This window comes from Lepidochelys kempii, chromosome 2 (assembly GCF_965140285.1).
Source record: "Lepidochelys kempii isolate rLepKem1 chromosome 2, rLepKem1.hap1, whole genome shotgun sequence".
Lineage (NCBI taxonomy): Eukaryota > Metazoa > Chordata > Testudines > Cheloniidae > Lepidochelys > Lepidochelys kempii.
The window spans coordinates 77,207,971-77,223,967 of NC_136381.1; the positions used below are offsets into that span (position 1 = coordinate 77,207,971).

The 15,997-nt window shown below is 38.9% G+C and overlaps 1 protein-coding gene across 1 annotated transcript; it reads right to left on the bottom strand.

The window, feature by feature from the left end:
* LOC140905925 (transthyretin) lies at positions 1 to 11,815 on the bottom strand. The gene is made up of 4 exons (XM_073329420.2): positions 11,702 to 11,815; positions 10,613 to 10,752; positions 1,580 to 1,715; positions 1 to 274 (listed from the first exon to the last, which is right to left on the bottom strand). Exons 1-4 carry the CDS (start codon positions 11,768 to 11,770, stop codon positions 167 to 169), a joined length of 453 nt encoding a protein of 150 aa, XP_073185521.1. The 5' UTR covers positions 11,771 to 11,815; the 3' UTR covers positions 1 to 166.
* Positions 11,816 to 15,997: the final 4,182 nt, after the last annotated feature.

A 15,997-nucleotide genomic window follows, 5' to 3' on the forward strand; every position in this document is an offset into this window, starting at 1 on the left:
TTTCTTCTTTAAACGTTTATTGACTTGCCTGAGTTTTTAGCCAGGTTACAAAATGATGACTACTGTAGCAAAAAGGCATGCCATTAGTTATAGGAAATAACCTCCTCCTAAAAACCTATGATAATTCTATCAATGGAGGATATTTTGGGATGATTTCAGTGTATACTTATTCCTGTGGGTTACTGACTACAGCAGTAGTTGAATAAGAGAAGGGACTGAGGAGAGCAGCAATGGTGTAATGACGATGACCGGAATCATTAGCAGTAAAAACCACCTGGAAAAGAAAATACTTGTAAGCTTGAAGCACAACAGATATGCTCTAAAACTATCTCAGTGTTAGATTTAGCATATAGTCTTCCCTGGAGTAGTATTTGGCTGATTTCTTTCAGTTATAGGTTTTATCTTTCATTAATTATACAAATCTAATAAAGTAGATGCAAGATATTCTAACAGACTAATGCCTTTAGACAAATCTAAATCTCTACTAGTGGATTCAAGGCCTAATCCAAAGCTCATTGAAGTCAGTGGAAAAAATCTCATTGACTTCACTGGGCTTTGGATTAGGCCCTTACCCCTCAATCCTGGGTGGTGCTCTCAGAAGACAATGGAAGTGTGCTCGGTACCTTGCAGGCTCAGACCTTAGCAACATAAAACAAATTTGTGATTTAAAATGCAATCTAAAATGTATTGTAGATGTTCTCAGAATAGCTGAGTCAATCTTTTAGGAAATTTGAATAGAACTCAATGGCAAGCCACAAATTCCCTGGAAGCATTATATAAACATTCTAGAATATTTAAAAAATAAATAGAAGTGCTGAGCAGTCAACCAAAAGGAAAACATAAGTCACAATTACACCTCAATTCTTCTGGAAAGTTGGATAGAATAGCATCAAAAAGCCTTGTCTATTTTTTCCTTTCTCTTATTTATTCCTAGATGTTGTTTGCTGCAGTTTTCTCTGTCACATATTTTAGAAGTGATCTGGGGGAAAATGCACTGTGAACTTTACTAGCAAATGATGTGAAGGCAAAAAATACTGGATAATATGTCTGACTTTCTGTGGCTACGCATCAAATTGAAGAGATTTCAGTGATTTCCAGATTACTGAAACTGGAGTTGCTGTTCAAACCAAGGAAATGCCTCTGCTGTAAATAGAGACCTTTTCCAATTTATGTTCTGTTGATGCCATTCATTACGGGGCTCCAAAGCCTTGCATCCATCCCAGCAAAGATTTCCATTTTGCATTTCCATATTGCAGAACATTTAAAATCTTTAATGTTTTTGAATAAAGCACCAATTTGGGTCACATTCTCTATTAGGCTGAATGGGCACAACTCCATTAACTTCAGTGGAATTTTGCCCATTTACACTAGCAGGGAATTTGGCCCATTAACTTACAGAGGAACTCTTTGGTTCCAGTTGTATGTATTGCAGTTTTTGTTCATGTGATGCTGTATGATATGGTGAAACACTGCAATGCATAATGCTACTCTTTGTGCATTACAGGAATATGTACTTTTTTTGGTTAAGTAGCTCCTCTGCTCAATATGTAAGATACAAGGTATATTCATGAATACTCACATCAGCATATTCATGGAATGGAGAAAGGCCAAGTCCCTTCCAGTAAGAGCTGGTGTCAAACTCAATCCTGTATACGCCTTCTACAAATTGTTCATCTGTTGTGAGCTCATGGATCTCCCCAAATTCTGTGGTTTTCCTGTGATGATAAATAGCCACATAAATACTTTATCTTGACAGTCAGGTGTATAACGGCAGTAGACAGTGTGGAATGTTAAGTAGCACAGATGTGAAGCCATGTTCTTCGGACCCCACTGAATGGTTCTCTTCATCTGAAATAATTCCCTATCTTCTGTGCAGCGTATACTTCCCAGCATCACAGAGCCTATCCTTGCTACCAGCTCAGCCATCTACATCACAAATCAAGCCTGGGCTGCAGAAAGCTTGCCACTGCTGCTGTTACAACATGACAATGGCTAAGGCCGATTTTAATCTGGTGTTTAACTTGCATTAAATGCCCTGGAACTGAAAATTCAGTGCCCTGGAACTGAAAATTAGAAGCCTAGAAAAAGGACAGTCATGATGACAGGAGGCATGCTGGTTGCCACGATAAAGGTATAGAAGGAGGAAGACTTTTGGGGGGAAAAGATCTGTTGACTAATTGTTGTAAGCATACGAGGCTAAACATTTTAAATGTGCCTACTGAAGCATTTTTACATGACCCTGAAAGTATTTTCTTATGGTCGCATGATAATAAAATCTCTATTTGAGTATTGTTAATTTGAATTACAGTTTGTACAGGGACAACTGAGGATCAGAGACCCATTATGCTAGATGCTGTATAAATGAGTAATGAAGAGAATCCCTGGCTCAAAGAGTTCACCAGCTAGCTTTGTGATAAAATACAACAGGTGGCTAAAACAGAAAAGTGGAAAAGAATGGGTAGTTGTGATGGGATCTAGCCAGTATAAACAATTAGATCTTTTTGAACTAAAATTGTTGTTCAAATGGTAACGTAGCTGGTTTCTAGCTCCCTGCTCCTCTTCCCTGTTTTTATTTCCAAAACTACTTTCCATTTTCTACATGAGGGTTTTTGGGGTTTTTTTGCCTTTTCCTCTTGAAATATTTATGAATGAAATAACTTCACAATCTTGTATAATTGCCTGATGTTGTTTGAGGAAAGAATGGGCCTGAAGTCTGAAAAGCTAATAGGACTCACCAGTTTTATAGCCACCTGTGAGAAGGGATATCTAGACTGATAACACAGAGTGGGAGGTGGAAGAGAGGGATAGACAAAGAAGGACCTTAATGATGACCAGAGAAGAAATCAGTTGTATTGTTTCCACTTTCTTCTTCTTTCCACACACACCCTTCATTTTACTTGTAAGTTTTTGTACCAAAATGAATTGCAATAATGCAAAATAGTCTCAGTGAAGGAGGATTTACTCTAATTACAAAGTAAAGAGAAAAGTCTAGTTCCTTTGAAGTTGATGTAGAACCTCCCTCGGGGGGCCACAATTTGGTCCAGTGGGAATAAACTGTATCTAGAATAAACTGACTCGAAAAGGTTAATTTATTTCATTTATTAATTTTTTATAAATTGCACCTTGTTGGTTAAAATTCAGTGAACTAAAAAACAAAGAGTAATTGGTGAATGCTCATTGGTATTTTCACTTGCAAAAGGGAGAGGATCAGATTCTGAAGAAGTCTGTTGTAGGCAACTATGAGTTTTGAGCGTGCAAATTATTTAATCATGCTATCCTATGTATTCTAGCCATGTTTCAGTTTAAGCTAACAATTGAGCATAAGCCAAAATCTCTCATCAGAACAACCACTGAAAAGTTCAATCCAAATTGAATTTTGCAGTTAGGCCGTATTTTTATAACATACAGAATCAATATGTCAGATGTAAACAACCCAGAACTTGAGAGAAGATGAAATCCCCATTTAGGCTTTTCAATGTGACTCTATTTCTAGTTTAGGCCCGATCCAGCAGAAGCTGGATTTGGGACTAAAACATTCCAGGGGTGTTGGATACAAAGATCACTGGCGTAGTAGCAACAGAAGGAGGATACAGTACAAGAGGCTAATGCAGCTAATCGAAGGGAAAGAGAAGGCAAGGCAACAGTAGCTTTCGGAAGTATGTTATATGAGCTTGAATACTATGGTTCAAGTGTGTGTTGCAGATACCAAAGAGTTAATGACACATGACAGTCATGAACTCAAAAGCAAAATTAACATATTGCCAATAAATTGTCTAGAATATCCATGAAAATAGCGAACAAGCCAGCGCTGACCAGAGATAAGCTAGATGAAATCACAGGTATTTTACCTCTCAAAGTTCAGTGCCTTTTGCTATACTGGTTTGGTTGCTAATGTCTTACTTAAATCATTAAAATTATGATTATTACAATCTTTGGGAAGAGCAGCTGAGTATAGTGTTTACTTACAAATAATGTAGTTTTCTGAGGGTGGGATTTTCAAAAGCCCTCACCTTCAGTGGGAGCAGAATTAGACCAATGCTGAGTTTCTTTTGAAAATCCCACCTTGAGTATACATCTAGTGGCATTTCCACCATTCTAGAACTTCAGGGAATTTTGCAGCAAGCAAGCTGCTCCTAGTCCTACAGCCAAGTGTATGTTAGTAGTACCAGAAAAAAATCCTTAGGGGCTTGATGTTATGCTCGTAAGAGTCAATAGCAAAACTCCCAGGGGATTTCAATGATGCAGAAGTTTGCCCTAAATTAGGCCCTGCAAAAGGAGAGTTGTAATAAGTCTGAGTGTAGATTGTGTTTATAATAAGCCTCTCCTTCCACTCTTGGCTCTCCATCTGCTGAAGAGGCAAAAACATGGCATGTGGGCCTTCCTCAGCCATGTGATAGAGGAGACAACACTTTCAAATTAAGGATTGAATTAAAAAAAAAATGTTTCTGTTGCACCAATAGAAAACAGCAATTCTTTGTCTAAGGGTATGACCACATGAGTTGCAATCACACCCCATGATTGCAATGTTTATAACACAAATATAATCAAAGAGGAAGTCTGGTTACAACCTGGTTGTCCGCTGGTCTGGTTACAAGTCTGGTTCCAGTGTTCATTGTGGTCTGGACCAGAACCATATTTCATTACCAGACTAGAGCTAGACCAGTCTGTGCAACAAACCGGAGCAATTTTGAAACCAGATTAGGAGACTGCTGAGCTGTAGCCAGGTTCCCTGACATAGCAGCATTTATTATTATTATTATTTATTAACAATAATCATTGTAGTGGTATAATTCCTCAAGGCCTCAATTAACAGATTGTAAACAAAACCTCTGTGAGTGTGAAACGGACGTATATTTTTAGTTCAACAGGTTCTGCCTAACAGAGAAAAACCCATGGACAGGTTTTGCATTTAGTTTGACTATCTCAAATGATATGTCCACCATCTTCATTGGGACATATTATTCACTTGCATGCTTGACAGTGCAGAAACACAAGGGCTGGACCTCCAGCTTGGCTACCTGATTAAGCATAACTGAATATTAAACAATTTTTGTCTTAATTGTATATTCACATTGAGTTTCTGAAGATTAAGATTCCTTTAGGGTACTTTGTAACTTCTTGTTCCCCATGTTGTTCCAGAAATCTCCTTAATGAAGAACAGATGTGTCTGAATTTCTTTAGAAAAATGTTTTAATTGTGTGTATTAGGTATGGAAGGAAGGAGAGTGAAAAGGAGGCATTTGCACTTAGCACATAAGGAATGCAGGGAGTTGTTTCAAGGGCGTTACTCTCTTTTATGGATGAAGGTAAAACAGTAGGTAGTAGAGCTCAAAATCCTGTTCCAATTACATTGTTAATTTCATTATAAAGCTGTGCATGGTGACTGAAAGTTTTTTATTGCCTATGCTCCTGCTGTCTTGGGGTTTATGTAATTTGCTCGGTGTAAAGTACCTTCGAAATCAATGTAATTTATCCTCTTCATGGGATGTGTGCTGTACTGAAATTAAACTTTGCCCTCAAATGTTTACAGGCATCCTATTGTTTTGAACCGTATTCCACAGAATGAAATAGTGCTTTGGACTAAAATTTGTGACATAAACTATGCATATGCAATAGCTCATTTTCAAAATTCAAACCCTAACCCACAAAAGAACTAATTTTGGCAAAGGCGCTATATTTGCAGAAGCATGAGGGCACAGAGAGTACAAGTGACTCAGTCAAAGACACTCGAGTGAAGGGTTAAAATAGTTACCTAACTCCTAATCCCCTGAATAACTAGACCATACTTCTTCCTCAGAACTCAGCTGGAATTAGTTTTCCTTGCATACTTTCAGTTAAACTCAGTTTGAATTAAGCTTCTTAATGAAGTCACTTGTTGTATTCTAATTCTCCTCCTGCCTTTTAAATACTGCTAATCCAAATTCAAGATGCTTTTTTTAATACACTAAGATGTGGTATTAAGAAACAGAATGTAGTATTATAGGGACATATCCTGAGAAGGGCACCTCCCCCTATATACACTGTAAGTGCCATGGCCAGAGCATAATACACCAATAAAAACAATACTTCCTAATAGAGGTATCTATTGATTGTATCCAGATATTCAGAAGGTCTGTGAGGTAATAACATATTCCCAAATTTGCCTGCCATCATGCACTGGGTCTTGTTTAAAACATAGTCTTGAATATTTGTAGAGTTTCTCTCTAATAGTCCAAAGTTTTGGTCATGAATACAAGAGGGAATCTTTTCAGGACATTACAACTAGAGCAGTTCAGAAAACAAAATTTTCATCCCAGGGGAAATTTTGACATTTCAAAGTTAATTTCTATTCCTAATTGGAGTGTTGGAATGTAAAGCCAAAAATCTTGAAAATTTGTGTGACTTGCAAAATTCCCCAAATGTCAAAACAAACAAAAATTGACATTTTTGACTGAAACAATGTGACCTGATCAATGACATTTTCATCTGGAAATGGTGATTCAAAATGACACTCTTGGGCTCGATTCTTCCAACCGGATAATTGAAAAAATTAATCAATATTTTCTGGGGAAACTTTTGATTTTGACTCACTCATATTTTTGAGAGGAAATCATTAGAGTTTATTAAAAATTTTCACACAAATTTCAGCAGCAACATGCATTTATATGGTAGGATCTTCCACAGGGATGCTGTAGAATGCTTTACAATTATTAAGATGATCAAAATTGGTCAAATAATCCAAAGAGGTTTTTTTAACTTTAGTTTTAAAAGCTGCAGTAAATTCAAAATGATCAATAAAATGAATTATGGTTATTAAAGATCTTTGTTAGAAAATCTAAATTTTAACTTTGGATAAACTAAATGATTGGCCATTTAGGGTCATGCTGACTTTAAAGAATGACCTGAGAGATACGGCATTAAAACTTTCACCCTGGAGAGGAAGACTACTTTTACAGCAGGTGTCTTAATGTTAAACAAAGAAATGTGTCTTAATAGGGAATAATTAAATAGTCGTTAGGCTAGAGAGAGTGAGAATGGCTGACTAGACCCACTTGTTAGGGCACTCAGGATGCGGGAGAGCCAGATTCCAGTGCCCTGGCTCCAATGACTATTGAATTAGTTATACACAGTGGAACAGCTTCAATAGGAGAGACTGAGAGAGCTCCATGCCAGAATATTCTATAGCCCAGTGGTTAAGGCAAGTTCAAATCCCTGCTCCGTATCACAATGAGTGGGGAACCACATCTTAGGTGAGTGCTCTTGTCCCTGGTCCAAAACGATTATTAGGGGCTATCTTGTCATCCTCATTTTTTTTCTTTAAAAACCATTGACTTGGCTTAGGCTCCTAATTCCAGGAGAGGGGTTCACAGCTATGAATCCCAGGCATAGCTAGGGCCTCCCTCTGACCTGAGCTTAGGTGGGGCAGGATTTAGGCCATGCCACTTTTCTTGGCATTACCTGTTAGCTAGAGTATACAGATCAGATCAGGGTGCTGGCTTCTGTGAATCCCATCCTTAGCTGCCTAACTCTCCCCATGTATTGTATAGAGAGCCTGTGCACCTAAAGTTAGGATCTGTAATGCTCGGCATTGCAATGCCTACGTCCCTTTTGTGAATTTAGCCCCTAGTGGTTTTTGTGGTAATTAATTCACCAGGGTACTTGGGGGTAGGTTTTAGAGTGTTGCAAACTGGAAACTCCCAGCAGCATGAGGGAAACAGCTTGTGTAGGTTATGTTAGGTCTTGCAGAGCTCTGATGGTGTTCTGTAAGCAGAAAGATATAGATCTGGAGACCTCTATATCCTGCAGACCACAGTGACATGGCAGTCGTCATAAACAAGTTCTCAATGGGAGGTTTGCCAATTAGGTGACACTAATAGCAAAAGTACCTCTATTGCGTTGAAGGAGATATAAACATTGACTCTGCTTCTGTTTCTTGACTGACAACGGTTTGGGCAGGCACATTTATTGGTGCGTTCACTAAATCACAAGCCGAGGCAGCCACACAGCTATGCATCCTTAACACAAAGTAGAGGAGAAATGCATCGTTTGCTTGTGACTGGTGCTGTCTAACAAGTTCTCTAGCCACCAGTTTCCTTTTCATCTCACTGTAATGGTACCCTAAATTGAACTGACAGTTACATTTCGTTCATCTACTCTAAAGTAGAGGAACAAGGACACAGGCATTAGTTTGATTTTAAGTTACTCGGCAGGCAAACAAGATGAAAGTTTGTCCCAGGGAAAGCCGGAGTAAATGGGACACTAATATAGAAAAAATCCATTCCTGTGAGTCTCTCACTGTCAGAGGCTCTCCAGGTTCTCCTAATTCCTCTATCGAAATAAATATGACAGGCAACCTATTAGTAATTTTGTTGTTACTGTCTGCTAAAGTCCTGTATTCTTGGGACAACAGTTAAAAACCCCATTCTGAATCAATGTAATAGCAGAGCAGGGGCCAACCTAACAATGTTGAGCAACACCAAGTTCCAAATTCTCCACTTCTTGGCATTGGTCAAATTACTCTTTTACTTTCTGAATTACGCAAAATATTTGCAACTTTGGCACACTTGTTTTTAAGTAGATTTTATACTTAAGGTCTACAACGGGGTGGCCAAACTATGACTCGCAAGCCACATGTGTCTCTTTTACCATTTAAGTGCAGCTCGTGGAACCCCACCCCCACCCCACTCCCATTCTCCACCTACCAGACTTGCGGGGAGCTCAGGATCTCTGCCTTTCAGTGGGGTGGTGGGGTAGGGGCTTCTGCTCAGCACGGAGGAGCATCTTGGGGCTTCAGCCCTGTGGGGTGCACCTATTGGGGCTTGGGGCTTCAGCAGGAGTGGGGCTGAAGCATCGAACCCTGCCAGGCACCTCCTGGGGGGGCTGAAGCCCCAGCTCCTGGCAAGCGTGCTCCAGCTCTTGAACTTCTGAAGATTGTCGGATGCGGCTCAGAGGCTCAGTAAGTCTGACAACCCCTGGTCTAGAATCACTATTAACCAGGTCTTGTGGCTCAGGTTAGGTATTGTAAACCTTGTAAACATAGATTTGTTTAAAGTACAAAATAACCTAGCAGTACTGCAAGCCCACCGGTTATAAAATCCTATGTCTCAAAATTTGTCAGCTGAACAAACAAGTGGTGTGTTTGAAAGTAGCACGGCCTTAGCCACACATCCAGGGAAGAATTAACACCATGGCATTCAGGAAGGAATACAGTGTAGTGAACTGTCTACAAAAACACTAGAGTATAATTCTTCCTCTTGATCTCCCAGGCAAAATTTTCCAAATTTGGTGTGTCTAAAGTCAGTCTCCTAAATTCATATTTAGATGCCTAAAAAAGAGTGACTTGATTTTCAGAGGTACTGAACACCTGTAGTTTCCCTTGACTTCAGTGGAAGCTACTGGCTCATAAAAGCTGCAGGATATATCCCCAAATGGCAATTAAGAGCAATGTTGCAGTCTAAACTGTTATATCACACAGTTAAGGGAATGTAGTATTTATCTTGTTCCTCTGTGGGTTGCATATAATCACATTATGTATGCATTAAAAACTCCTCTCACATATTTTTAAAATAATATAGTTTTCCTAATGATGGCAGAAAAGTGTACTGTAGACTTATCCCATCATCCTGCATAAGAAGCTTGGCAAAAATGTTAAGTTTTATACAGGATTTCGCTCTTTAAATCCATAAAGTCCTTCTGAATGTTCCTAGATTAGCTCTAGGAAGTTTCTTCAGTTCTGTTCAGCTATGTTGTATAATACAGACAGGGTTTGTTTGTGAAATACCTAGAGACAGAGGCAAACAAAGGTCTCAGTGCTGCAGACAGAAGTAAATAGTGTCTCAAAATCTTTAGTAAAAGATATTAAAGAAGATCTGTTGGCTAGGGTGCTCATTTGGGAGACCTGGCTTCAGTTCCCCGCTTCTTGTCTGCCCTTGGGCTAGTCACTTAATCTCTCTGTGTCTCAGTTCCCTATCTGTAAAATTGGAATAATAATGCTTCCCAACTTCAGACGGGTGTTTTGAGGATAAATACATTAAAAGTTGTGAGCTGCTCAGATTCCACACTAATATGTGCAATGTAAGTGCCATAAATAGAACCACAAACAAATATTGTGGACCCTCTTCTGCTCTTGGTTACTCCAGTGTAATGTTGTCCAAGGAGTTTCTCCTGACTTACACTGGTGTAAGTGAAAGCAGTAGGAAAGGGCATTTCTTGTGCGCATGTTTAGGGCTTTCTAACAAAGTTTAGAGCCTGGATTCCTCTCTACAAATAAAGCTCTGGACCTACTACATATCAAGATGGCTACCCTGAATTATATAGAAAGTTGGGTGCACAGGTTGCTGGGTTTTTTTAACCATAGGTACAGCAGCACCTTTTGGAAAACTAGAGAAAATTTTAAAATATTCCCTTGCTAGGGTAAGATGAACAACTTGAAGCAATTCTCCATACTAATATATATTCTCACCATGGGCCTAATCCCACTGAACTCAATGGGCTTCGGATCAGGCCCCCTATGCTTTTTTACAAAGTAAGAGGGACAAACTACTAAATAAGTTGATCTTCCAGTCAGAATCACCTTTATATCTCGCTTTGTTCTTCAAGACATCTTGAAAGTTTCATAGCACAACAGAACTTACCCGGTAGCGAAGTCCTGCCAGTTTCCACCCACAGCCTTTTTAAACACTTTAACTGCTACATTGGCAGCTGGACTTCCTCTAACTGCATCCAGAACTTTCACCATCAGAGGGCACTTGGAATCAACAGACCCATGGGAAACCTTGAGAAAGCAGAAAAGGTTTTGTAGTGCAGCAAATTATATAGTGATTTTGAACATGCCCATTAGAAATCTTCTTCAAAAGAGCAGAAAAGCCACACTTGCAGCGTTTAACATCCACATGAGGGCACATTCCAAGCAAAGTAGTATTTTAAACACAGTATAGTTCACAAACAGGTATTTCTCTTGCCAGAATAATCTTAGATTGGGTACATTGTACTACGTCAGGGAAAGCCTGCAGAATTAATATGTAGATATAGTTTAAGGCAATAAATAGCTCTGGAAAACCACATGCTAATTAAGGATGTATCTTTAAATGCAGTCAGAAAAGGACAAGAAAATAATGAATGAGTATCTGTTCAGGCCAGTCACTTCAGCCTCTGCTTCTGATAAACAGCATCATTGCCTTAGAAATATCCCTTAGGCTGGGAGGAAATTGGCTCCTCCAACTTTGCTATACTGTGTTTAATTCTCAGTAATACTTCAATAGAATCTCCCATCTGAGGATCTTGCAGTGTTTTATAAGGAGTAAACAATTAAGCCTCACAACATCCTTGTGAGGAAAGTAAAATTATCCCCATTTTACAGATATAGAAATTGAATCAAAGGGACTTGCCTAACTTCACTGTCAGAACCAGGAATAGAGCCCAAATCTTCTAGATCCCAGCTCCTTACCTTAACCACAGGACCTCACTGAAGCAAATGAGTCCCAAGACCATTGAAATAATAGCTGGCTGAATTGAAAAATTGACTTTATTTTAATTGCTGTAAATTTTGAAGGAAATGCATGAGAAAAATGGCAGTACCAGACCATTGTAGCATGGCAATGGCTGCAGGCATTGGTTTTAGGCTAGTAATGCACACAATATAAAATAGATGTGTGTGCCTGTATTCAGAGAGGTTACACTATTTGCAATCATTTAAATTCCCCCTTCAATACCAAAATACTTACCAATGGTGCAGCTTCAGACAGAAATACCAGTCCAGCGAAGAAAACGAGAAGCACAGAATGAAAGGCCATTCTGTTTGCTGGTAGTGAGCCTCTTTGCCAGCAGCTAGAAGCTGATGGGATTTGGGATTTTATACCCAAGCCTACCACAGAACAGGCTGCTTATCTGATGCCCATATGACTTCAAACCTGCTGATTCTGATTATTTACTTAGTAAACAATCCAATCCTGCAGTCATTCCATACATGGAACTGCCACTGAAGTCAATGGGATTTTTGCATGTGGAAGGACTGCAGGATCATTGGAGCTAAGAGGTTAAGTAACCCACACAAACATGAACCTTGCCTGGGGAGATGAGGCTGTTAGAATACCCCATGTAAAATAATGCAAGTCATTTGTTTTTCTCTGGCTGTGTAACTGGTTATAGCAGGCCCTAGTTCCCTTGCTGACTTATAGCGGGAGAATTCCTCATATGTTCAGTCTTATTCCTTGTCTACTCCCATGCATGTTTCCTTTTTCATGTAAAGTTTTTGGGGACCAGCTGTCCAATCAGAGTGATATTTCCTTTCATGACACAGTATCGGTGGAATATGATAAAACGCTGCACAATACACAAAAAATACTATGGTGAAATCTTGGTCCCATTGAAGGCAATGGCAAAGTTCCCATTGACTTTAATGGGACCAGGATTTCACCCCTAGTTATTTAATGGCATATCTTTGTGAACTTAACTCATACAAGACATGGCAAACAACAATGATAATAACAAATGATTTTCGTTTTATCTGTGCACCTGTCACTGTTTGCTTTTTGTCTTGGCATGGCCGAGCGGTTTCTATCTTAACTGAAAAAGCAAGTAGTATAGTTCTTCATCATTCTCAAAATCTCTCTAAAAAGGAGGCATAAATTTCGAGGAGGAAGTACATTTAGCTTTTAGGACTTGATCCTGCATCATTAGGGTGGTGGGAGTTTTGCCATTGACTTGAACTGTATCATGATCAAGCCTTTAGAGAGAAGTTTTAAAGGACAAAGTGATACCACTGGTCTAATTTTTCCACTCTCTTGTGTAGTCATTTACACATGTGCAAAGTTATTGTTGACTTAAAAAAACATATTACAGAGACCTAGAAGGGCCCCTGGGTGCTGAATGCTGTGCAGACATTGAAGCAGACACAATCCCCACCCATAAAAATTGCAATGGGCAGCATTCTACACCCACTTTGCACATTTAGAAATGACCACACAAGGTGTACAGCAGTTGAGACTCAGACTCAGTTTCCTTGCATGCCAGTGGGAGTTACTCACATCTTGCAATCAAAACTTCTGCTGCCAGATTGACGTGGCAAATCTTTCCTTCACATCCAGCAGTGGATTTTCTGCGCATGGAAGGGAATCAGAAATCTGTCCTGTGGATCTGCAAGCAGCGTTTTGCCATTATCTCTTAAGACTCTCCAAAGGAATGTTAATGGATAAAATAGGAAATGATCCCATTTTCAGCAAAATGTCACCGTGGCCATAATATTGGCAACCTCTGGAGTATTTCTTTTAGCTTCACGTGACATTTCTCTGTGGTTGGACACTGAATTTGGAAGAAGCAGACTTTCTTGACTTCTTTGCAAGATTTCAGCTTCACAAAATTATCTATAGGAATAGCATATTTCAGCATCTAGTATTACATACTTTATTTGCATTCAAAATAACATTGTCCTTTTGGCAGGGCTGTCAGTAGGGATGGATACAGAGATAGGGAAATACTCTGCCTCTCAGCTGAAATATCAAACCAATCTCTCCTCTTTCCTTTCGATTTTTTTAAGATGGTCTGAATTATGTCTTCAATTCTGTGAGTCCTAGGGCATCTTGGGAATCAGTAGGAAGGTAATGAACTCTGGGGCTCTTCTCTCCTGGGGAACCTTGGAGCATATGAAATTTAAATAGAATGACCATAGCCCACTGCAGGCATTGCCAGACAAGGGCTGTCCCTCCACTGAAGGTAAAAGGTATAGAAAGGATCAGGGAACAGAAAATAAGTGGCTAGGGGCCTGTTGGAACTGGAGCACTGGACAAAAGAGGTCTGTTTGGAATCAGGAGACTTAGGTAAAGGTAGGGGGTTCTGGCTGGCTCAGCAAGAGACTAGGTTGGGCACAGAAGGAGGTGGTTATGGAAACGTGGATAATCCTCAAATATGCCAACCCTTTAGGGCTTAGCTGAATGCCAGATTGTTTGAAGTTCACCAGCTGCTAGTTACAATTAATACATATTTTTAAAGAAAGCATGCTACCTATTTGGAAGCATTACAGAATTCAGGTCAAGAATAAACATGTCCTGTTAATTCTCTTGTTTACTTCAAAGCTCTTTTCCAGACGCTATACTATACACCTCTCTCTCTCACTCTCTCACATACACACACACACACATATGCACACTCTTATCTTTCACTAGTAACCTTGTTTTCTGTTGTATTTATATCTATTTTGTATTTAATTAGGAAACCAAGTACTGTTACATGAATAATTGATAGGACTGACCACTACAATTACTGTATTTGAACATGTGACTTTGGCAACTACAAAACTGTAACCTTCTGATGGTATGCTTGATTATCTAATATTTGATGGAAAACAGACATTAGAATTTCTGATGCGGAAATCTGAATAACTTTCCACAATGAGTTTCCCAAAGAGGTCATGAATTTGTAGGCTTTATAAAAATTTTAATCATTTATCTATTCTGAAAGGCATGGCTGGATTCTATTTTGTTACCATGGAATAACATCACAGTGAAGTGTATTTGGGAGATAAGTAAACCGTAGGTTCTCAAACTAGTATGCCTACACCTTTAAGGGAGGGTGGGGAAGATGGACACTTTAGTTCCCTTGAAATCTGGAAGAATGAACATTGGCACTGGGTGTCAAGAGCTCTTGTGTTCTCAATACAGCTTTGACACTGACTTGCTATGTGGCCTTTGGCAAATCAGTGAGAACCTGATCCAGTGTCCAGTGGAGTTAATGAGAGTGTTTCCATTGACTTCAGTGGTTGTTGGATTGGCTTTTAACATCTGTGCCACAGTTACCACATCTGTATAACTGGGGATATTACTTTCCTTCCTTTGAGGGGTGTCGAGGATTAATATTTGCACAGTGCTTTAAATATGTAACTGCTAATTGGCTATGGGACACTTAGCTCTGGGTTAATGAGCATAAATGTACTTACAATTTTAATTATCATTCAGACATTTTTCTTAAGTTAATATTTTGATTGAGAGAGGGGGAGGGAAATACTACTTGTGGCTTGCATGTAGTTAATAAAGACATATTTATCTTGTGTATTAAGTGAGCTTGTAAAAGACAGAAGGTTAAAAGTGCTACCAGAAGGATTTAGAACTAATTAAGAAAACTAATTAATTTCTTTTTGCAAATACAGACTAACACAGCTGCTACTCTGAGAACTAATTAAAACATTTAAGTTGTATTTTCTTTAACAAGCACAAAGTCAAAGTCAAATTATTTACTCATGTCTATAAGTTTCTGGGATGGAACCCAAACCCTATAAAAGGAACATCCAAATAGTGAATTTTTGCTGTAATGCTTTTGTAATTTATGAATTCACTTGGTACCAATTCATCTGCATAAGCTCTCACTTTGAAGAGTTTAAACTCCGAGGTCACTGGGCAAACGAGCACAATAGTTTCTGAAAGATGTTATTTCGTTAGCTGCCTGCACAGTTCCTGCAATCCCACTAGAACAAAACTTCTCTTCTTTTACTTTAATACAGATTCAAGCCAAGAGGCTAATCCATCAGCCTAGACAAATGATTGCCAAAAAAACAACAACCTCCAAATCATTTGATACACAATGTGAATTGAATCACACAGAGCCAGAGATGATATCTCTCTTAACCTCTCCATATTACTGAGAATCAGCTGGTGCTGTCAAGAAGATCAGTATTTTTAAAGATCAAATTTTCTTAGCATGATGAATAGAGGGTTTGAGTTATGAAGTTATTTTGTGCTACTTGCTGTAGTAGTGGGTGATATAAAATCCTTCAACATGATGGAAAGTTTTTCTTCAGGGAAGAAAAACCAGAACTCACAGATTTCACCGGGTGCAAGATAGAAACTTGAAAGGGACACTGTGGGACACTGCTTTATAAAAAGAACAAAATGTTTCAGAAACTGCAGAAAAGGTAGCATATTTTCATTGAGATATGTTTAATTGGTTTGATTTTGATCTAATTATATTATCTAATATGACCTTTACTTCTATTGGTGGTGTTGTCACTGAATAACCTATCCCTAGCCACT